This window comes from Lipotes vexillifer, unplaced genomic scaffold (assembly GCF_000442215.2).
Source record: "Lipotes vexillifer unplaced genomic scaffold, Lipotes_vexillifer_v1.1 scaffold1139, whole genome shotgun sequence".
NCBI lineage: Eukaryota > Metazoa > Chordata > Mammalia > Artiodactyla > Lipotidae > Lipotes > Lipotes vexillifer.
In genome coordinates, this window is record NW_006798273.1 from 3,088,972 (window position 1) to 3,112,732 (window position 23,761).

The 23,761-nt window shown below is 37.2% G+C and overlaps 1 protein-coding gene across 1 annotated transcript in view; it reads right to left on the bottom strand.

Annotated features, from left to right (window-relative positions):
- Positions 1–1,432: 1,432 nt before the first annotated feature.
- ZC3H8 (zinc finger CCCH-type containing 8) overlaps positions 1,433–23,761 on the bottom strand; it is a 35,124-nt gene continuing 12,795 nt past the window's right edge. The window contains exons 3-9 of the mRNA XM_007470222.1: positions 22,496–22,727; positions 21,455–21,594; positions 19,164–19,286; positions 18,655–18,766; positions 17,544–17,653; positions 16,236–16,285; positions 1,433–2,010 (exon numbers count right to left, since the gene is read on the bottom strand). Of these exons, the coding sequence (XP_007470284.1) occupies positions 16,256–16,285; positions 17,544–17,653; positions 18,655–18,766; positions 19,164–19,286; positions 21,455–21,594; positions 22,496–22,727 (747 nt within the window). The 3' untranslated portion in view covers positions 1,433–2,010; positions 16,236–16,255. The remainder of the gene's footprint in view (positions 2,011–16,235; positions 16,286–17,543; positions 17,654–18,654; positions 18,767–19,163; positions 19,287–21,454; positions 21,595–22,495; positions 22,728–23,761) is intronic.

Consider the following 23,761-nt stretch of genomic DNA (forward strand, 5'->3'; position numbering starts at 1 on the left):
TTTTACCTATTGTATTATTACACTCATACTTGCTTGGAGCTGCATCAAGGATGAGTGAGATTTATTTCGTAAGAGGAAACCCAAGGGAGCAGAGAGGAGCAGAGGCCAATGGGCACTAAAGCCTCGTATGGCCAAGATGGCCAGACTTCAGAGCACTTACAACCAGGCGGACAAACAGACCCTGATTCAAGGTACAACACAGTGGAGGCATGACTGAAGCAGTACATTGGGAAATCTGCTCTGAGGAAAAGCTCTCTTTAGAGAATTGTAGAGAAGAAAGTGGAAATTGGAGGCTGGAGTCCAGTTAGAAAGGGCTGTAATAACCCACAGACTAGAGACCCACAGCCTGATGGCTGCTTTAGGTGCACAGGGCACATCTGAAGGAAAACGTCTCCCCCTCAACTTGATTTAACACAAGTTAAGAGATCTCACTGACACAGCAATGTTTGCCTCTTCAAAATAATGAGAGTTGTAGCTATTTAAACTTCTCTGATTCTCACTCCCTCAAATCTCTGCTTGGTCTTTTAAGTTTACAGGTGAGATGGGTACTGCCTCTTGGAATATAAGAATTACTTTTTTCTTATACATAAACTTTATGTCAGCCAATGTTAGCTTATGTACAGATTGGCCATAACATGTACCTTCAACAATTGTGCCCTATGACAAGATCCTGAATTCCTTTACACTGTATGTGATCTTTAAAGAAGATATGAGGTATCAATTCTACAGGTAATGTAACCACTTCCTTGCGCAATTTCATTAAATTATTGAAGCTTCTTGTAATGAACCCTCTTAAAGCATCAATGCAGCCCCTCTCCCCTGTGACTTCCTCTGGACGATTCTAGTGCATTATCTTTCCCTCCTTTCTATCACAGCCATGGAGTGAACGTGGAAGACTGCAATGGGTGCTGAGAGATGACTCACTCTCAGCTCACATACTGCTGATGCTAAGGGCCCAGGATCCATCATTGTTTCTTACTTTCCCAGGTCTTGTCTGATATACCTTTGCTGGAGTATAAGCAATTCCCTTTCTTGCTTTTGTGGGATTAGGTTACAACCAAAATAATCCTGACTCATATTTTCAGAAAAGACTTTGATAAGAAGCGTCACTAACTTTGGTGGACTCTAATGTATACAGCAAGTTAGTGATGCTATTATTTTTCCCAGCAATAAAACAATATTATAATAATAGTTTCAATTTCACTTTTCTAATAATAATCAGTACCACTATGTAAAAGTACATATTTAGGATCTTATTATTCATGCTTGGAAAATTCTGTATTGGAATATTATATTAAAAATATCACCACACTCCTAAAATTTATGTTCTACAAGTGTATAATCTGACTACAGTTTATGAACCAATGAGAAAGATAACCATTCTTATATTTTAACAACAAAAAATTTAAGAACTCCAGGTTTAGGAATGGTATAGCAAGAGACACTGCTCCGTTTTATTTATAACAGTAGGAAATCGGAAACAACTTTTTTGTTCACCAATAGGAAACTGGTTTTAAAAAATCACAGAACCATAATTTAAGCCATTAAACAGAACTGCGAGCAAACAATAAAAATATGTTGTGAATGTATTTAATGACATGAAAAGATCTAGCTGTATATTCATTGTCTATTATCCCAATGTCTTCCTAGTGGAACACAGTAGTTTTCTCTCTTCCATCCTCACTCAGCCTAACCTTCTTCCTGTTTTATTGAGAAAACGCAATCAATCAGAAGAGACTTCTGCAAAATCTACTACCACAACATTTACCCACCAGCCAGCATCTCTGTCACATATGCTCCTCCCCTGTTTCAATGGCTGGAACCATCTTGGTGAAGACCAACCCTTCACTTAGACACTACATTCATCCCTCAGCGCCACCCACTGAAGAGCTGCACATCATTGTAATGACACAAGAGGGCGCTTTAAATGAGGAATCTTGTAAACCACTCCAAATCAAGTGTTGAATAGTCTTGAACAGGCAGACACAAGCACTCTTCATCCATACAAAGCTACAGAAGAAAAGAGAAAACAAAAACACATGAGCTGGTAAAAATCACCAACTTAGCTACCAACTCCACCAAAAACGACATGCACAGAAGAAAACTAACACAAAAATCCAAGCTGAATTAAATATCCCAGTTTAGGTATATGAAAAAAAACAAACAAACTTGAATTGCAATTCAAAAACTAAGTCCAAAACTGAACACAAAAAATGGAAGTAGCCATAAATAAAGAATGAAATTGAGTTATTTGTAGTGAGGTGGATGGACCTAGGGTCTGTGGAAGTCAGAAAGAGAAAAACAAATACCGTACGCTAACACATATATATGGAATCTAAAAGAAAAAAAGGTTCTGAAGAACCTAGGGTCAGGACAGGAATAAAGACGCAGACATACATAGAGAATGGACCTGAGGACATGGGGAGGGGGAAGGGTAAGCTAGGATGAAGTGAGAGACTGGCAGGGACATATATACACTACCAAATATAAAATAACTAGCTAGTGGGAAGCAGCCACATAGCACAGGGAGATCTGTTCCATGCTTTGTGACCACATAGAGGGGCAGGATAGGGAGGATGGGAGGGAGATGCAAGAGGGAGGAGATATGGGGATATATGTACATGTATAGCTGATTCACTTTGTTATAAAACAGAAACTAACATACCATTGTAAAGCAATTATACTCCAATAAAGATTTTTTTAAAAGTAAGGAAACAAGAGTTGACTGACCCCAGAAATGACAGAAGAAATAGTAATCACATCAAAAATGAAGACTATAATACAGACCAGATTTGAATGGAAACTTAATAAGGGTAATTGGACAAAAGTGGAAGAAGAAAAAGAATAAAAATTAGATGAAGAAAGTAAAAGAAAGAGCAAAAAAAAAGAAAAACCATCACAGAGATAACATAATATACATAGTAACTATAAATCAAACATTCTGTCATTTCAATAAATGTGAACGGATTAATTCACTTACCAAAAGAAAAAAATGGATTTCTGGTTTGGCTCACAGAGCAAAACCCAACTATATACACTATTAAAGAAACAAACCTAAACTGACTCAGAAAAGCTAAAAGTAAAATGATGGGCCAATGAATATTAAAAGCAAACGCAAACAAATCTCTGGCTGCAATGTAGAATCTGAAACCACAACAAGAAATTTTCTGTACTGTTACATTAAAATCTATTAATCTACATTGTAGGTTCGATGTATATTTTACACAGGCATATTTTACAATATCATGCATTATTTGGAAAATATTACCTTACTAATTTATGCAGATCTTTCGAGTGCTTCATTCTATAGCATTTTAAGAATCACATTCTTTAATATCATCACCAACCAATCTTACCAAAAAGTCTTTAAGTACAGGAAAGCTTTCAAGCTCACAGAGGCAGATCAAATGTTCCAAAACTGTAATTTTTGCTCAAAAGCCAGAAGTTTATCATCAATAACATATACTTTCAGTTGTTTTTCTTGAAGTGACAGGGTCACTCCATTCATTTGTGAAAATCTACTTGCCAAACATCCACATCTGAAAAAACCAGTTTGCCCCTGAGTTTTTTTTTTCTTTTTCTTTTTTTGGTTGTGTTGGGTCTTCGTTGCTGTGCACAGGCTTTCTCTAGTTCTGTTAAGCAGGGGCCACTCTTCGCTGTGGTGCACGGGCTTCTCATTCCAATGGCTTCTCTTGTTGCAGAGCACAGGCTCCAGGTGTGTGGGCTCAGCAGTTGTGCCTCGTGGGCTCTAGAGAGCAGGCTCAGTAGTTGTGGCACACGGGCTTAGCTGCTCCACAGCATGTGGGATCTTTCCAGACCAGGGATCAAACCCGTGTCCCCTGCACTGGCAGGCAGACTCCTAACCACTGTACCACCAGGGTAGTAGTCCCTGCCTCTGAGTTATTCTTTCAAGTAAAAGAGTATTCATGAAAAGGTGTTCAACATCACTAACTAGGGAAATGCAAATCAAAACTACAATGAGATAACCACCTTTTATACCCATTAGGTAGGCTACTGTCAAAACAACTGAAAATAACAAGTGTTGATGAGAATGGGAGAAATTGGAACCCTGTGTACTGTTGGTGGAAATGTAAAAATGGTACAGCCTCTTGGGAAACAGTATGGTGGTTCCTCAAAAATTCAAAATAGAATTATTACATGATCCAGCAATTCTGCTTCTGGGTATATAGTCAGAATTGAAAGCAAGGTTTCAAAAAGATATCTGCACATCCATGGTCACAGTAGCGTTATTCACAATAGTTAAAACATGGAAGCAACCCAAGTAACCACTGACAGACGAGTGGTTAAGCAAAATGTGGTAGATACATACAATGGAATTTTTTTTTTTTTAAAATTTTTTGGCTGCACCGTGCAGCATGTGGGATCTCAGTTCCCTGACCAGGAATCGAATCCGCACCCCCTGCATTGGGAGTGCAGAGTCTTAACCACTGGACCGCCAGGGAAGTCCCAATACAATGGAATATTATTCAGCCTTAAAAAGGACTGAAATTCCAACATATGCTACAATATGGATGAACCTTGAAGATACAGGTTAAGTGAAATAAGTCAGTCACGAAAAGATAAATACTGTATGATGCCACTTACAAGAGGTACCTTGAGTGGTCAAAAATCATAAAGACAGAAAGTAGAATGGTGATTGCCAAGGGCCTGGGGAAGGGTGAAATGGGGAGTTCTTCTTTAATGAGTATGAAGTTACAGTTTTGCAAGATGCATGGTGGCGATGGTTGCACAACAATATGCCTGTACTCAAATACCAGTGAATCATACACTTAAAAATGGTTACAGTGGTAAATATGTGTATTTTACCACAATTTAAAAAAAAAAAGCATCCATCCATTCCTAGCTTCTCAAGTATTTATTTTCAAATAAGGAACAAGTGTTGAATTTTGGAGGAAGTCTTTTCAGCATCTACAGAAATAATCATGAAATGAAGGACTTCCATTTTGCTGTTTTTCCATGATAATCCTTGTAAAACTAAATGACTTTTAAAACTATCTAAATATACTACCTTGATAAAAAATATTTAATGAAACAAACTTCTAGGATATAAATCAAATAGTACATTGAGAGAAATTTATAAGTTTAGATGTATGTATTAGAAAAGGAAACAATCAATTTTTGGGCAAAATAAGCTCAAAGAATGTAAAATGAATGCTATAATAAAGAACAGAAATTAATGAAATGGAAGATTAATATAAAACAGAATTAACAAAAGCAAAGTTGGTTCTTTATAAAGGATAATAGAACTGTTAAACCTCCAGAAAAGTTGGTCAAGAAGAATAAAAGGGGCTTCCCTTGTGGTGCAGTGGTTAAGAATCTGACTGCCAATGCAGGGGACACAGGTTTGAGACCTGGTTTGGGAAGATCCCACATGCTGCAGAGCAACTAAGCCTGTGCGCCACAACTGCTGAACCACTCTAGAGCCTGCGAGCCACAGCTATTAAGCCCGCGTGCCACAACTACTTAAGCCATCATGCCTAGAGCTCATGCTCCACAACAAGAGAAGCCACTGCAATAAGAAGCCCGCGCACTGCAACAAAGAGTGGCCCCCGCTCGCCACAACTAGAGAAAGCCCGCACACAGCAATAAAGAAACAAAGGCAACCAAAAGTAAATAAATAAAATTAATTTATAAAAAAAAGAATAAAAGCCACAAATAATCAATATAAGGAATAAAAAGGCAGCTATAATTTCAGATGCTACAGATATTAAGAAGAGAATATCATGATTATGCCAAAACATTAAAAAAGTTTTAATTTAAATTAGAAAACTTTGTTTATCTCAGGAATGCAAGGGTAGCTTTACATTTCTAAACCCATAGATATAATTCGTCACATTACCAGAATAGAAAAACTCATGCTCATCTCAAAAGAATTCCAAAAAAATCCAACATCTACATCTATTCACGATTATAAAACAAGGGAACAAAAATCTCTGAAACTTTTATCAAACTACCATTTGAAGGGAATTTCCTTAATCTGATAAAGAGTATCTACCAGAAAATCACAGCAAAGATGGCAGTCAATTGAGGAAGTATTCACAGCAGTTCCTTTAACATCTAGGACAAAAGTGCACTATCACTACTTTTATTTAAAACTGTAGGGGAATTCCCTGGTGGGTCCAGCGGTTAAGACTCCACACTTGCACTGCAGGGGGCACTGGTTCAATCCCTGGTCAGGGAACCAAGATCCTACATGCAGTGCGGTGCCGCCAAGAAAAAACTGTACTGCCACAAGGGCTTGAGCATAGTGTGCACTGAAGCTTTACTGATAAGTCAAATGTCCATCAACAGATGAGTGGATAAACAAACTGAAGTATATCCATACAAAAGAATACAATTCAGCAATAAAAAAAAAATGCACTCCGCTGCACAAAAGACACAAACACAAAAGAGCATATTACAGGACTCCACTGATATGAAATTCTAGAATTGGCAAAACGAATCTTTCCTTACTGAAACAGTACCAGTGGTTGCCTGGGACCTGATGGAGGGAAAGAATGGATTGTAAAGTGTCACATGGGGACATTTTGGGGTGTTAATTGTGGTAGTGGTTACATGGGTATGTATATGTGTTAAAATTCATTAAACTACACACTTAAAATGGGTGCAATTTATTGCACGTAATGTATACTTCAACACAGTTTTTTTTTAAGATGTATGTATATATTTATTTATTCATTATTTATGGCTGTGTTGGGTCTTCGCCGCTGCGCATGGGCTTTCTCTAGTTGCGGTGAGCGGGGGCTACTCTTCATTGCGGTGCACGGGCTTCTCATTCTGGTGGCTTCTCTTGTTGCGGAGCATAGGCTCTAGGCACACAGGCTTCAGCAGTTGCGGCACACGGGCTCAGGAGTTGTGGCTCGCGGGCTCTAGAGCACAGGCTCAGTAGTTATGGCTCACAGGCTTAGTTGCTCCGCGGCATGTAGGATCTTCCTGGACCAGGGTTCGAACCCATGTCCCTTGCATCGGCAGGCGGACTCTCAACCACTGTGCCACCAGGGAAGCCCCATAATCTTTTTTTTTAATACAATCTTTGTTATATGTTAAATATTTATTTATTATTTATTCATTTTGGCTGCGTTGGATCTTAGCTGCAGTATATGGGATCTTCACTGAGGCATGCGGGCTTCTTAGTTGCAGCATGCATGCAGGATCTAGTTCCCCAACCAGGGATCGAACCCAGGCCCCCTCCATTGGGAGCATGGAGTCTTACCCACTGGACCACCAGGGACGTCCCCCAGAAATCAAAATCTTTGACACAGAAATCTTTTTCTGATATAAAAATCTTTCTGATACAGAGATCAAAAGGATTATAAAACAATACTATGAACAAATTTATACCAATAAAGTAGACAACTTTTAGATGAAATGGAAAAATTAATAAGAAGTACAAATTACCAAAACTTACTCAAGAAAAAAATAACCTGAATAAACCTATAAAAAGGAAGGACACTGAATCTGTTTGTAAAATCTTCTGTTAAAGAAAAGCTCAGGCTCAGCTGTCTTCACTGGTGAATTCTACCAAACAATTAAAGAATAATACTAACCCTTCAAAAACTCTTCCAGAAAATAAAGGAATAAAGGACACTACTCAGCTCACCCTAGGAGACCAGTATTACCAATACCAAAGCTAGAAAAAGAGATCACAAAGAAAAAAAAGCTACACATGAATACACATTATGAACAAAGATAGAGATCCTTAATAAAATATTAGCAAAGCAAATCCCAAAATATATAAAATAGATTATACACCATGCCCCAGCAGATTTATCTCAAGAGCACAAGACTGGTTACATGTTCAAATATGCCATATTAATGTAGGATGTCATATAATAGGATAAAGGGGGAAAATGGTATGAGCATCTCAACAAATGTGGAAAAAGCATTTGACAAAAGCCAACACCCATCCATGATAAAAGCTCTCAATAAACTAGGAAGAGAAGAGAACTTCCTCAAATTAATAGAGTATCCTTCAAAAACCTACAACAAAAATTACACACAATGATGAAGGACTGAACGCTTTTGCCTAATATCAGGAAAAAGACAATGATGCCCACTCTCACTTCTATTCAGCGCTGTAAAGGAGTTTCTAGCCAGTGAAATCAGGCAAGAAAAAGAAATAAAAAGCACACATATTAGAAAGGAGGGAGTAAAACTGTCTTTACTCTCAGATAACATGATCCTACATGTAGAAATTCCTAAGGGACACACACACACACACACACACACACACACACACACACACACAAACCTACTAGAGCTAATAAGTGAGTTCAGCAAAGTCTCAGGAAACAAGATCAATAAACAAAACTTAATTCTCTCTCTAAATACAGCAAACGAATGACCGAAAAATGAAGTTTAAAAAACAATTCCATTCAACAACAGCATCAACCAGAATCAAATCTGTAGGAATAAATTTAACAAAACAAGTGTGAACAGTGCACTTGTGCAATGAAAACTACAAAACACTGAGAGAAATAAAACATCTAAATAAATGAAGATGTTCACAGATCAGAAGACTCAATATTATCAACATGGCAATCCTCCACAGATTGAATGCAAACTCTGTCAAAATCCCAGCAAAGGTTTTGGTTTTTTGTTTTAACATCTTTGTTGGAGTATAATCGCTTTACAATGGTGTGTTGGTTTCTGCTTTGTAACAAAGTGAATCAGTTATACATATACATATGTTCCCATATCTCTTCCCTCTTGCGTCTCCCTCCCACCCTCCCTATCCCACCCCTCTAGGTGGTCACAAAGCACCGAGCTGATCTCCCTGTGCTATGCAGCTGCTTCCCACTACCTATCTATTTTACGTTTGGTAGTGTACATATGTCCATGCCACTCTCTAACTTTGTCACAGTTTACCCTTCCCCCTCCCTGTATCCTCAAGTCCATTCTCTAGTAGGTCTGTGTCTTTATTCCCGCCTTACCCCTAGGTTCTTCATGACCTTTTTTTTTTTAGATTCCATATATATGTGTCAGCATACGGTATTTGTTTTTCTCTTTCTGACTTACTTCACTCTGTATGACAGACTCTAGGTCCATCCACCTCACTACAAATAACTCAATTTTGTTTCTTTTTAGGCACTTAGGTTGTTTCCATCTCCGGGCTATTGTAAATAGAGCTGCAATGAACATTTTGGTACATGACTCTTTCTGAATTCTGGTTTCCTCAGGGTATATACCTAGTAGTGGGATTGCTGGGTCATATGGTAGTTCTATTTGTAGTTTTTTAAGGAACCTCCATACTGTTCTCCATAGTGGCTGAACCAATTCACATTCCCACCAGCAGTGCAAGAGTGTTCCCTTTTCTCCACACCCTCTCCAGCATTTATTGTTTCTAGATTTTTTGATGATGGCCATTCTGACTGGTGTGAGATGATATCTCATTGTAGTTTTGATTTGCATTTCTCTAATGATTAATGATGTTGAGCATTCTTTCATGTGTTTGTTGGCAGTCTGTATATCTTCTTTGGAGAAATGTCTATTTAGGTCTTCTGCCCATTTTTGGATTGGGTTGTTTATTTTTTTGTTATTGAGCTGCATGAGCTGCCTGTAAATTTTAGAGATTAATCCTTTGTCAGTTGATTCATTTGCAAATATTTTCTCCCATTCTGAGGGCTGTCTTTTGGTCTTGTTTATGGTTTCCTTTGCTGTGCAAAAGCTTTGAAGTTTCATTAGGTCCCATTTGTTTATTTTTGTTTTTATCTCCATTACTCTAGGAGATGGGTCAAGAAGGATCTTGCTGTGATTTATGTCATAGAGTGTTCTGCCTATGTTTTCCTCTAAGAGTTTGATAGTTTCTGGCCTTACATTTAGGTCTTTAATCCATTTTGAGCTTATTTTTGTGTATGGTGTTAGGGAGTGATCAAATTTCATACTTTCACATGTAGCTGTCCAGCTTTCCCAGCACCACTTATTGAAGAGGCTGTCTTTTCTCCACTGTATATTCTTGCCTCCTTTATCAAAGATAAGGTGACCATATGTGCGTGGGTTTATCTCTGGGCTTTCTATCCTGTTCCATTGATCTATATTTCTGTTTTTGTGCCAGTACCATAGTGTCTTGATTACTACAGCTTTGTAGTATAGTCTGAAGTCAGGGAGTCTGATTCCTCCAGCTCCGTTTTTTTCTCTCAAGATTGCTTTGGCTATTCGGGGTCTTTTGTGTTTCCATACAAATTGTGAAATTTTTTGTTCTAGTTCTGTGAAAAATGCCAGTGGTAGTTTGATAGGGATTGCATTGAATCTGTAGATTGCTTTGGGTAGTACAGTCATTTTCACAATGTTGATTCTTCCAATCCAAGAACATGGTATATCTCTCCATCTATTTGTATCATCTTTAATTTCTTTCATCAGTGTCTTATAATTTTCTGCATAGAGGTATTTTGTCTCCTTAGGTAGGTTTATTCCTAGATATTTTATTCCTTTTGTTGCAATGATAAATGGGAGTGTTTTCTTGATTTCACTTTCATATTTTTCATCATTAGTGTATAAGAATGCCAGAGATTTCTGTGCATTAATTTTGTATCCTGCTATTTTACCAGATTCATTGATTAGCTCTAGTAGTTTTCTGGTGGCATCTTTAGGATTCTCTATGTATAGTATCATGTCATCTGCAAACAGTGACAGCTTTACTTCTCCTTTTCCGATTTAGATTCCTTTTATTTCCTTTTCTTCTCTGATTGCTGTGGCTAAAACTTCCAAAACTATGTTGAATAAGAGTGGTGAGAGTGGGTAACCTTATCTTGTTCCTGATCTTAGTGGAAATGGTTTCAGTTTTTCACCATTGAGGACAATGTTGGCTGTGGGTTCGTCATATATGGCCTTTATTATGTTGAGGCCTCTATGCCTACTCTCTGCAGGGTTTTTATCATAAATCCGTGTTGAATTTTGTCGAAAGCTTTCTCTGCATCTATTGAGATGATCATATGGTTTTTCTCCTTCAATTTGTTAATATGATATATGGTTAATCACATTGATAGATTTGCGTATATTGAAGAATCCTTGCATTCCTGGAATAAACCCCACTTGATCATGGTGTATGATCCTTTTAATGTGCTGTTGGATTCTGTTTGCTAGTATTTTGTTGAGGATTTTTGCATCTATGTTCATCAGTGATATTGGCCTGCCAGCATAGGTTTTTGCAGAAATTTACAAGCTGATCCTAAAATTTACATGGAAAAGCAAAATACAGGATAGCCAAAACTATCTTGGAAAAGAAGAACAAAACTAGACAGCCTGCAATTCCTTATTTCAAAACTTAGTACAGTCACTCCTCCATATCTGCAGCTTCCGCATCCACAGATTCAATCAACTGTGGATCAAAAATATTTGGGAAAAAAAATTCCAGAAAGTTCCAAAAAGCATAACTTGAACTTGCCATGCGTCAGCAACTAGCTGCACAGCATTACCACTGTATTAGGTATTATAAGTCATCTAGAGATGATTTAAAGCATACAAGAGAATGTCCTTAGGTTATTTGCAAATATGCCATTTTATATAAGGGACTTGAGCATCCATGGATTTTGGTATTTGTGGGATCCTGCAACCAATTCCCCCTGGATACCAAAGAACTATATAAAGTTACAGTGATCAAGATAGTGACGGTATATAAGGATAAACATTATAGATCAAGGGAACACAACTGAGAGCCCAGAAATAAATCCTTACATTTACTTCAACTGATTTTTTACAAAGGTGCCAAGGCAACTCAGTGGGGAAAGGGTAGTTTTTTAAAATGCTTGCTGGAACAATTGGATATCTATATGCAAGACAAAAATTTGGATCCCAACTCACACCATTCCCAAAAATTAACTCAAAATGAATCACAGACATAAATATAAGAGCTAAAACTATTAAAACAAATTTAGAACATAAAAGTGAATCTTGTGACCTTGGATTAGACAAAGAATTTTTAGATGAAACACCAAAAACATGATCCATGACGAAAAAAAACTGATAAAGTGTACTACAACAAAATGAAAACGTTCATGCTTCAATAGACACTCTTCTTAAAAGGCAAGCACAAATTAGGACAAAAAGACAAAGCCACAGATTGAGGCAAAATATTTGCAAATTATATATCTGATAAAGGACTTGTATCCAACATATATAAAGAACTCTTACAACTCAATAATAAGCTTACAACCCAATTAAAAAACGGGCAAAGATCTGAATCCACCAACAGCACATGAAAAGATGCTCAACACCATTAGCCATTAGAAAAATGCAAATTACAACTACAATGGGATTCCAGCTCACCACTAACAGAAAAGCTATAATCAAAACAGCTGACAATAACACGCATTGGTGAGGATGTGAAGAAACTAAAATCCTTCTACATTGCCGTCTGGAATGTAAAATGATGCAGCCACTTTGTAAAACAATGTGGCAGTTCTTAAAAAGTTAAACATGTATTTACTGTCGGACCCAGAAATTCCACTAAAGTAGTAACCTACTCAAGATAAATAAAAATATATGTCCGCAGAGCTAATAATAAGCTCATCCTGATTTTTTCCGCGTACCAATGCTTCCTTGATGCAACCTAAGGTTTTCTGTGATCTCAAGTAGTCACCTCTTGATCCCATGACCTAGAAATAAGTCATCCCTGCTTGAGGAAATGAAAAAGTATTTCAGATTAACACAGGTCCAAACCTACCCTGAACTGACAGCCACCCACCAGCACCAAAAAGTTCCACAAAACCCACCAAAAGGGAAAAAAGTCCTTAGATGAGAAGTTCCTCAAGAGAATATTCATTTATGCATTTGGTAGCTTCGTAACACTGCTTTTGTGTGCTATCTCCAAAGCATATTTTGACAATATATTTAGAATTCTCATTTTCCAAAAAAAAAAAAAAAGTATGTCCACAACACAAAGATTCACACACAAATGCTCACAGCAGAATTATGCATAATAACTAAAAATTGGAAATAACACAAATATCAATTGGTGAAAGGATTACAAAAAGTGGTATATCCATACAATGGAATAATGGAGCAATTATTTTTTTTAAAAAATCACTGATATATGCTAAAGCATTGATGAATCTCAAAACCATTATACTATATGAAAAGAGCCAGAAGCAAACGACCACATGCTGGGGCTTCCCTGGTGGCACAGTGGTTGAGAATCCACCTGCCAAGGCAGGGGACACGGGTTCGAGCCCTGGTCTGGGAAGATCCCACTTGCCGCAGAACAACTAAGCCCCTGTGCCACAACTACTGAAGCCCACACACCTAGAGACCATGCTCCACAACAAGAGAAGCCACTGCAACGAGAAGCCCGCGCACTGTAACTATAGAGAGCCCACGCGCAGCAAAGAAGACCCAACTCAGCCAAAAATAAAAAAAACAAAACAAAAACAAAAAAAGACCACATGTTGAAATTTATATGAAATACCCAGAAAAGGCAAATCTAGAAAATTCATTAGTGGGATTGGGAAGTGACCGCAAATGGGTAAAAGGAATCTTTTGAGGGTGTCAAAAACCTTCTAAAACTAGATTTTGTGATGCTATGCAACTCTGTAAATTTACCAAATAATATTGAATTATACACTTAAAACAAGTGATATATAAATCATACCTCAATAAAGCTGTTTTTAAAAAAATTAACAAAGTAAAAGGGTCCAAAATAGTCAAGGTGCTCCTGAAGAACATTAGAAAAATTATCAAACTATATCAAAATCCAACAAAGCTCCAGTAATTAAGGCAGTAGAGTACTAGAGCAAAAGACAAAAGGAACAGAACAGAGACCCCAGAAATAGACCTCTGTTTGAAGGAAACTCAATATACACCAGAGAGGGCATTACAAATCAGTGGGGAAAGGGCAGTCTTTTCAGTTGAATGGTTCTGGGAGACTGGTTATCCGTATGGGGAAAAAAAAGAAAATCAAGTCCCTATAGCACACTGTTTTCAAAAAAAAAAAAAAAAAATCAATTAGTCTTAATTCTTCCCTTTTCCCTATACCCACAGCTGCCCTCTTTTTCGTGTAATTAAAAACAATTTTTACTGAGGTGTGTACAACATAACAACTCAGTATTTGTATAGGTTGAGAAATGATTGCTACAGTAAGTCTAGTTACCACCTAACACCATACATACTTAACTTTTAGGATTTACTCTCTCAGCAACTTTCAAGTATGCTCTACAACATTACTGACTATAGTCACCATGCCGTACACTACAGCCCCATGACCTATTTACTTTATTGCTGGAAGTCTGTACCTCTTGACCCCTTTCTTCACCTGTTTCACCCACTGCCCAATCCCCATCCCCTCTGGTAACCACCACTCTGTTCTCTGTATCTATGATTTTGGTTTGGTTTTATCTGTCCATTTGTTTTGTTTTTTAGACATAAGTGAAATTGTAACGGTATATTTCTTTCTCTGACTTATTCTGCTTAGCATAATTCCCTCAAGGTCCCTTCAGAAAAATTTTCATGTAATTTAGCAATTCCTCCCACATGGAAAGTACAGAGAGTAGAGTATACTTTCCTACTCCCTGACTTTGGGCTTGGCTATGTGACTTACTTTGGTCAATGGGTTGTAAGTAAACATGATGTGATGCAAACAGGGCCTTGCCCTCTTGTCCTTCTGCCAACGCCATGAGAAAAACATGCCCCAGCTAGCCCCTTGGTCCCAGAAGGAGAGTGAGACAAATGTGGGGCAGAACCATCCCAGTGGTTCTGCTTTATGAAGCACAACCAACCCAGCCAGAGCCAGCCTGTATCAGCCTATTCCCAGCCAATCTGCAGATGCATGGAAAAAGAAATGTTTACTTTTATATGCTACTGCGAGTCTTGTGGTTGGTTTTAAACACCATTATTGTGATAACTGTTAACTGATAGAATTTCCAAAGGATTAAAATATAAATGTAAAAAGCAAAACTACAAAAACCTAAAAAAAATTAAAGTACTTTACAGCCTCATGATAGGGAAGGATTTCTTAAGTAAGACACAAAACACAAAACCTACCATAAAGAAAAAGATTGCCAAAACAAGTAATTCTCCTCACTGAAACACCTTTAAAAAAGTGAAAAGACAGCCCACAAAATGGGAGAAGTCTTGTCACACATACGTCACAAACAATTTATATATAAAAATCAATTTATAAAGGACAATCAGCCCAATAGAAGCATAGGCAAAAGATATTAATGGCATTTCACTGGAGATGAAGCTCAAAACCCAGTAAGCTTAAGAAAAAATGTTGAACTTTATGAAAATAAAACTATGTGGCACCATTTTTACACACACTAAATTGGCCAAAAAATTTAAAGTCGTGACAATATAAAGCATGAGTGAGTGGGGAGCAACAGAAATTCTTTTACACAGTTGACGGCAATAAAAATTGTTATAAGTACTTCAGAAAAGATTGGTATTATCTTAAGTTTTTGTTTTTTTTTTTTTGCGTTACGCGGGCCTCTCACTGTTGTGGCCTCTCCCACTGCGGAGCACAGGCTCTGGACGCGCAGGCTCAGCGGCCATGGCTCACAGGCCCAGCCGCTCTGCAGCATGTGGGATCTTCCCGGACCGGGGCACGAACCCGTGTCCCCTGCATCGGCAGGCGGACTCTCAACCACTGCGCCACCAGGGAAGCCTGGTATTATCTTAAGTTTTAAGATGATACAACAATTCTATTCCTTGGTACACTCAGTACAACTCACACCCATTTTCATCAGAAGACATGTAAAACAGTTATTTATAATAACAGTTTACATTTAAAAAATTGAAAATAACCTCAATGTCTGTCAATAGTAGAATGACTAAATAATTTGTAACATATTCATAGAATAAACGTTATACAAGAGTAAAAATGAATGACAGCTGCATGCATATACATGAATGAATCTTACAAGCATAACGCTGAGTGAAAACAGCAAATCACCAATAAGTATAGAATATGATACTGTTTAATATCCAAACCCAAGCAAAACTAAATATAATATTTGGTGAATCATACACATTTGGTAAATTTACAAAGAAACAAAACAAGAACAAAAACACAAAAAGACAGTGACAAATCCAGAAAGGGAAGCAGGTCCATGGAGATCCACATATATATCTATTTATATGTATCAAATATTTTATAGGTTTTTAGTGGGGTAGGAGAGAGAAAAAGACTTCTATTTGAGAAAATGTAAAAAGGCCTATGTCCCCATGCCAATTTCAAGAGACATTTCAGAGGGGGGAAAAAAGTGTTAAATCATTAATTTTACCTTTTTTATGTATTTTATTTTCATGACGACTTCTTTTCAGGATTCAAAACCTAGTATGGCGGAAAAAAAATCACGCAATCATTTTTATGCATTAAATTCAGGTACGTCATCATACTCTTGTAATTTTCTAAAGATTCCAATAATATTCATCCTAGTAATCATCTAATAATATTTACTATAAGGGGAACTGGAAAATGACTTTTACATTTATCATTTTTTCCACATACATTCATGCTAATAAACAACCAAATATTTGGTATAATTTCTAATTCCAGGGTAACCCTTCATATTTCACAACTAAAAATATCCAGAAACAAGGACCTTTGACTGTCTAATATTTGCATATAGTCAAGGGAACTTCTGCCGCAAGATGGAATGGTTTGGTTTTAAAAGAATCTTTTATTTTCACTTATATTTCAGTTTAATTTTGAAAAGACTAGCTCCAATTAACACATGGGAAATGAAAGAACATAAACGACTATTATTTTTCAATTATCTTTTCTTACATCTGAAAGAATATTTGAAGAAAACTTTGAAATAACTACTTAAGTATGTTTTGATGTAACCCTAAAATATTTATCAACCAATGATCCTTAACTTTCCTTCTAAGAGTATAACAGGAGTACCATTTCTCCTACTTGCTTTGTTTTCCTCTGGTTAACTTAGCTACTAAGGTTGCTAACTACACTGAAGGTTTTAAGAACATTCCAATTTACACCAGCAGTAAGTATAAATTTTCCTTTAAGCTACAAGAAAAAATATACAAATGAATTTTCTAAACTGAAGTAAATCCTTAGATTATCAGTCCTAATATAACCCACATGCTACCCTATGAGGCACTCTTCTTAAGAAACTGTGAGTGTCTTTTCAAATTCCACCCTTAGTTCAAAAGTATTCTTTAAAAAAGAAAAACAGGGCCTTCCCTGGTGGCACAGTGGTTACGAATCTGCCTGTCAATGCAGGGGACACGGGTTCAAGCCCTGGACCGGGAGGATCCCACATGCCGCACAGCAACTAGGCCCATGTGCCACAACTACTGAGCCTCTGCTCTAGAGCCTGTGAGCCACAACTACTGAGCCCACGTGCCACAACTACTGATGCCTGTGCGCCTAGAGCCCGTGCTCCACAATAGGAGAGGCCACTGCAATGAGAGGCCTGCACACCGCAACGAAGAGTGGCCCCCGCTCACCGCAACTAGAGAAAGCCCGCGCACAGCAACGAAGACCTAACACAGTCAAAGATAAAATAAAAAAATAAAATAAATTAAAAAAAAAAAGAGAGAGAAACAAAAATTAAAATTGTACTTACTTTAGCCAACAGTTCTTGTGTTTCAGCAGTCAGTGGAGCATGTGAAAACTTGCAATATTCTCCCTGATAACATTTTGCTCCTGTATGGTAAAACTTGCAAGGATATTCATGTTAACCCAAATGTTAAGGAAAAGAACAACTGTAATCCAACTAAAATAATTTGTTATTCATTTAGTAACTTTATTTTTCCTACGTAAAGTTCTTTTCTACTAGTAGAAACAAATTCTCTATTTAAAATACGAGACAGTAAATTATTAACTGGATTATAAGAAAAATCTAATTTTAGGATGATTATAAAGTTTATTGGCTATCACAGGACACTTTTTTCCTTCATATCCATTCTTAAAATAAACTACAGGTATACTTCACTGATATAAGAGAGGGATGTGTATTTTAAATACTTTGAGAAATGGGATTATTTTTAAAGCATTCTTTTGCGGTGCGGGGATTAAAGTCAATGACAATGATATGTCTTACAAATCTGGATCCTTCATATATTAGGCTTGTATAAAATAGGAACAATTTATACAGCTTCGATATTGTTTTCTAGGAAAAATTTCTCAAGTTAGAATTTGCGGTTCCTTGTATTGAATGACTGAAGGAAAACAGCTTTTGTGTTGATCAAAGGTCCAGTTACCCTAAAATGTTTATGTTCGTATTTTTACAACATGTCTAGACCATTTACACTGAAGAGTTAGGGTTATTCTTCAAATTAAGGGACAATTAACCTTTGTACAGTACTGAATGTGCAGAAAACGAGTACTCCCAAACTGTGCAATTCCTGCCTCTTTTATGAAGCGGATTACATGAATATAGATTCAATTAGTGGATGTCACAGCAGAAATTCAGAGTTTTTCTGGATAGGTCTGAATAGGTCTCATGACGCTGTTACACTACCCAGGTTGGGAGGATGTGCATTTGAGAGAATTTCTAAAGACTCTTGCTTGGGGGGAAAGGAAAAAAATCTGTGTACAATTTAATCACTTCAATACTGAGTTGAGCTTGGATAATGTAATTTTGCCATGGCTAAAACACTGGTTTCACTCAAAATTTTACATTCATGTAAATGTTTATGAAAAGTAAAGTTACTGTACCTTGTGATAAAGGATATTATGCAAATACAGACAGTTTTCACCTCTGGTACAATATCCTTGTACATAAAACTTACACATTTCCTTTTTCTTCTCTATCTCTGCAGCATGATCAAATTTACACTGGTCTCCCTGGGCCAAAAGAAGGAATAAGGAAAAACCATTATTCCTCATAGTTACGTCATTACAATTCCTACTTAATGATTCTAGAAGAAAACAAAGTCTTAGAAGCAGTACAATCTAATTCTTAACGAGCCATCATAACCACATCACATATATACATCTGCTTAAAAATCTGTCAAGTCCTTAATATTTTTAACACAAAGCATTTTTTTAAAAAATTATCTACTCTCCTAAACATAAAAGAATATTTCAGTAAAATTTTCTAAGTGAAACTTTCCCAGAAGGAAACGGTTCTAAAATTGTACAGGTACACTTTTGGAGTGTCTAATGGAAAGAGGAGTCGGTTTTAGTACACTTTTGCTATATCTCACATTTTAGTATATTTTTGCTTACACGTTTTTTATACCTTAATACATTTCCTTTCAAGGAAATATTTACAAATTTGTTTTCCCTGGCGTTGCACCGTATGTTGGTTGATGAATCCCTGACTCATTCTCACAGGCTGCTGCTTCTCTTTAGGTTTGCCATCCTTTGAAAACAAAAACAAAAAACTAAATGTGAGAAATAAAAAATTAAATATCTTATTCCATTGTACAAAAAAATGTGTTCTTTCAATTAATTAATTATTTATTTATTTTTGGCTGCATTGGGTCTTCGTTGCTGTGTGCGGGCTTTTTCTAGTTGCGTCGAGCGGGGGCTACTCTCTATTGCGGTGTGGGGGATTCTCACTGCGGTGGCTTCTCTTGTTGTGCAGCACAGGCTCTAGGCACACGGGCTTCAGTAGTTGTGGCTCGCGGGCTCTAGAGTGCAGGCTCAGTAGTTGTGGCGCATGGGCTTAGTTGCTCCGTGGCATGTGGGATCTTCCCAGACCAGGGATCAAACCTGTGTCCCCTGCATTGGCGGGCAGATTCTTATCCACTGTGCCACGAGGGAAGGCGGTACAAAATTATTTTAAACCACCTTTAAAAACATTAAAAAGTAACTCTTCTGAATTGGCCTGCAGGTAAGATGTGGACTTTTGCACATCAGTTGAAAAAAATTAATGTTTTGTCAGTTTCAACAGCATTCCATCACTGAACATTATGAATATGAATATTTTATTGTACCTTTCCCTTGTTTTAAAAAATTAATTTAAAAATTTTAAAAGGAAAGTACCACTACTTCTGATTAAAAAGTGAAGTCTAAGAACAAGCCTCTTCAGAACAATGGGGACAAACCTCAAAATCATAAGGTAAACCAAAAGTAGTGTGATCTTTCATTTCAGTGAGATGCTCACTACGTGTGAGCTGAGTGTACTGACGAGCTCAAATTAACAAACATAATTAGAAATATACCCTCAAAAATGGCAATAAAGGTACGAAAACAAAAGGGGAATTTCATTTTACGTCTTTAGAAACATAAATCACTTTTAGTGTGTTAACTTGTGGTACAACTTACAGCTTCTACGTACCATATACCCGCATACAGTCTTAGGAATTCAGTAAGTACAAAGAAGGGAGCTGACTGTATATTTACGTGATCTGCTTTGCAATAATGTCAGACTTCCACTTAGCACCATCAAAATTACGTGTCTAATAAATATGTCAGTTTTAACTCTGGGTTTTATTTTGATTATGTTATTAAATTCTAACATATATGTTTACATTTGTTCCTCATGTAGCAGGGCTGTCAGCTTTGGCTGAATAATCATTTGAGTCAATCTAAAACAAATGAAAGGGGGGACTTCGCTTGTGGTCCAGTGGTTAAGACTCCACGCACCCAGTGCAGGGGGCCCAGGCTGTCAGGGAACTAGATCCCACATGCCGCAACTAAAGATCCCGCATGAATCAACTAAGACCTGGCGCAGCCAAATAAATAAATAAATATGTAAATAAATATATATTTTAAAAAAAAACAAAGGAAAGGGAAACTGCCTGGGTCTAGCCCTGCCCTGGCCCTTGTAACTACAGGCAGTTACCTAAACCCTAGGGCTTCGGACTCCTCCTTTGTAAAACAGATTTTATATAAATACATTTCAATCTATAATATTTGGTATTTCTAATATTTTACCACCCTCAACTCCTGCCTCCTGAACCAAGCCGAACCAAGCCTAACGAAGCCCAACTAAAGGTGGTCATCCAGCTTAGAAGCCCTCAGAAAAGCAGAGACCAGAGGAGTCACTTATTGTTCTACCGTGATTACATCTGCAGACCAAGGAAGAGGAACTTCTACAAAGCGAAAGCAAAATCAAAATTCCAGGAGGTAAAAAAATTTAAAAATAAATAAATAAATAAATAAAATAAAATAAATTCCAGGAGGGTAGGGAGTGTCTGATAAGGTCAAAGCTCAAAAATATTCATCTTCAATTTCCAGAGGGAGTCAAAAACCAACAGACCAGGGACTTTAAGAGTAGAAACTCTGTAAGACTCTGTGGCCTTTGGAATGTCCTCATGGCTATCTTATATTCTCCCTGCCTCCCATATCTGTTTTTGCACAGCCCTCAGAAATCAGGGGGCTTGTGTGCGTGTATACAGGGGCAACAGGTATGACACTAAGGCCTGAGTGGGCGCTGGCAGCTAACGAGTGTGAGGGAAGGCAGCCCAACAGTGAGAAAGAAGAACCCATGGAGACCACTGGAGGTAAGAGGAGATCCCATTGGGGTGCAAGATGAAAATCCAAGGGCAGGCAGTGCCCTCCGACAGGCGTATATTCTCATACCTGTTCCTGTGAGCCACTGTTCCTCAGGGAAGCGTTTGATCCTTTGTCTCTAGTGCCAGGCCATTTTCGCTTCATTTTCTTCTGTTTACCATTCTTGCGAACAGCTTTAAGGTTTTTATTTTTATTTTTTTGTTTAACAGCTAAAAGCAAGAAAGTTAAATTTAAAGATGATATAAAAGTACAATAGCAGTTTACTCTTAAGAAGTATATTCTATAATAATCCAGGAAAACTTCTCCATTGCTCGAAGAGTAATAACTAGGATGATGCTGACCTGTCTTTCTAGAAGCGCTTGGATTAATATATTGTGGATCCCAAATTAACTCTTTGTGAAAATATATAAGGTATTATTGGGGAAAAAAACAAGATAATTCATGAAATCAATCTTGCTAGCCATCAGCCAGATCCTTCTGAAGTGTTCAGAGTACAATAGGTCTAAGTAGGAACTGCTGCTATAGCACTGTAACAGTAAAACCTTCAAATGTTTTAAATGACCTCATATATGGCTGTCAGATTACTCACTGAAAACATTTTATACATTAAGTTTATCTATAGATCCATTTTAAATAGAAGAACATTTAAAGAGGGGAAAAAAATAAAATGAGAAGATTAAGAATTTCATTTACAATTGTTATTTATTCTCATATCTGTGGCTTAATTTCATTTTAGTAATCTAAAAGAATATATTTCTGACTTTAGTCTGACACACTACCATCCCAGACATTAATTAAACTCATTCTTCTTTAGAGGACAGCAAACAGGTATTTCCTGTCCTTCACACATGCTGAGGCCAGGGATTTAGCATTCTCCCTTTCAAAGCAGTCATGTCCTTTGAAAACCCTCCTGAACTCTCCGCTCCTCCCGCAAACTAAGCGTTTGTACACCAAGTGACCAGCTCACACTTGGTGTAAAGATCCAGGAAAACGTGATCTTATCATGAGATAAAATGCAAGCGAACCCCTCCCCCCCATCCATATGTGGATAAATGTGGCTGCTTTTCTAGATAACTTTAAATGATAAAATAATTGGACTCTTACCTTTACCTTTCTGGGTATCCTTTGCTCCCTCTTTCTTCACAGATTCTTCAGGAAGCGATAAGGATTGAGTAACATTTGCCATCTCTTTAGCTTGTATATATTGTTGAAGCTCTTTAGCAAAATTATCTTCTGATTCCTGACTGCAGATATCGTTATCACTATATACATCATAGTCCTTACTTCTTGATTTTCTATGTCGCAAATTCTTCCGTGATGTAGAGTTTCCGAAGTGCCTAAACTAAGTGAAAATTACATTTTCAATTTTTAAAACCTAGTATGATTCAAAACAATCTGGTTATAAAGAAGAAGCAAAGACTGGCCATGAATTGATCACTGTTGAGGTTGGGAGATGGGTATATAGGGGTTTCATATGCTATTCTTTCCGTTCTTATGTATATGAAATTTTCCAGAATGAAAAAAAAAAAACCCTATCCTTAAAGATGGTTTGAGGGAAGATTCTGAATTTGTACACTGTACTTTACTGAACTGAAAGACTAAAGCCTCGGGGGGTGAGATGAATTGGAAGATTGGGATTGACATACATACACTAATCTGTATAAAATAGATAACTAATGAGAACCTGCTGTGTAGCACAGGGAACTCCACTTCGCTGTACGGTGGAAACTAACACAACATTGTAAAACAACTATACCCCAATAAAAGAAAAAAAGAAAAGAAAAAAGAAAGACTAAAGCTCTATATCTTAATTATTTGATATAAAGGAACTACAGAATTATAGTTCACATTTTACTTCTCCCTTTGCATAGACTATACTTTTAAACAGTTTAACTCAATAGCTCGTCATTTCATAAAAGAACAGAACACTGTAATGGCCCAACTGAAAATCCGCTATACTAAGTAAGATACATCACACATACCAAAGCCTATTTTTTCCCTATAACTCACAGCACTGGTGGCATAGGATGTGGCAGCAATGATGAGAAGAAAGAATTGCCCCATTCTCTGTAATTAAGTTAATTTTACTTTCAGAAATAGTCTTCTAACTCTGTTGTTGGAGCTGCCCCAAGGTGACAGCTACAAACACAGGCATCCACTGGAACAGGAACTCAGGTATGGCAGCTGACCCTGAAGCAGCCCGAGGTGATCAAAGCAGACAACTTAAAGCACTTTGCATATAAAAATTTCCAAGTACCGGTTACACAGGTGTCTATACTTGGTGACACAGGTATATCAAGCTGTACAGTTACAACCAGTACATTTCAATTAAAAAGTTTATTTTTAAAAAGCCCAACTGCCAAAGGGCTCCTATTC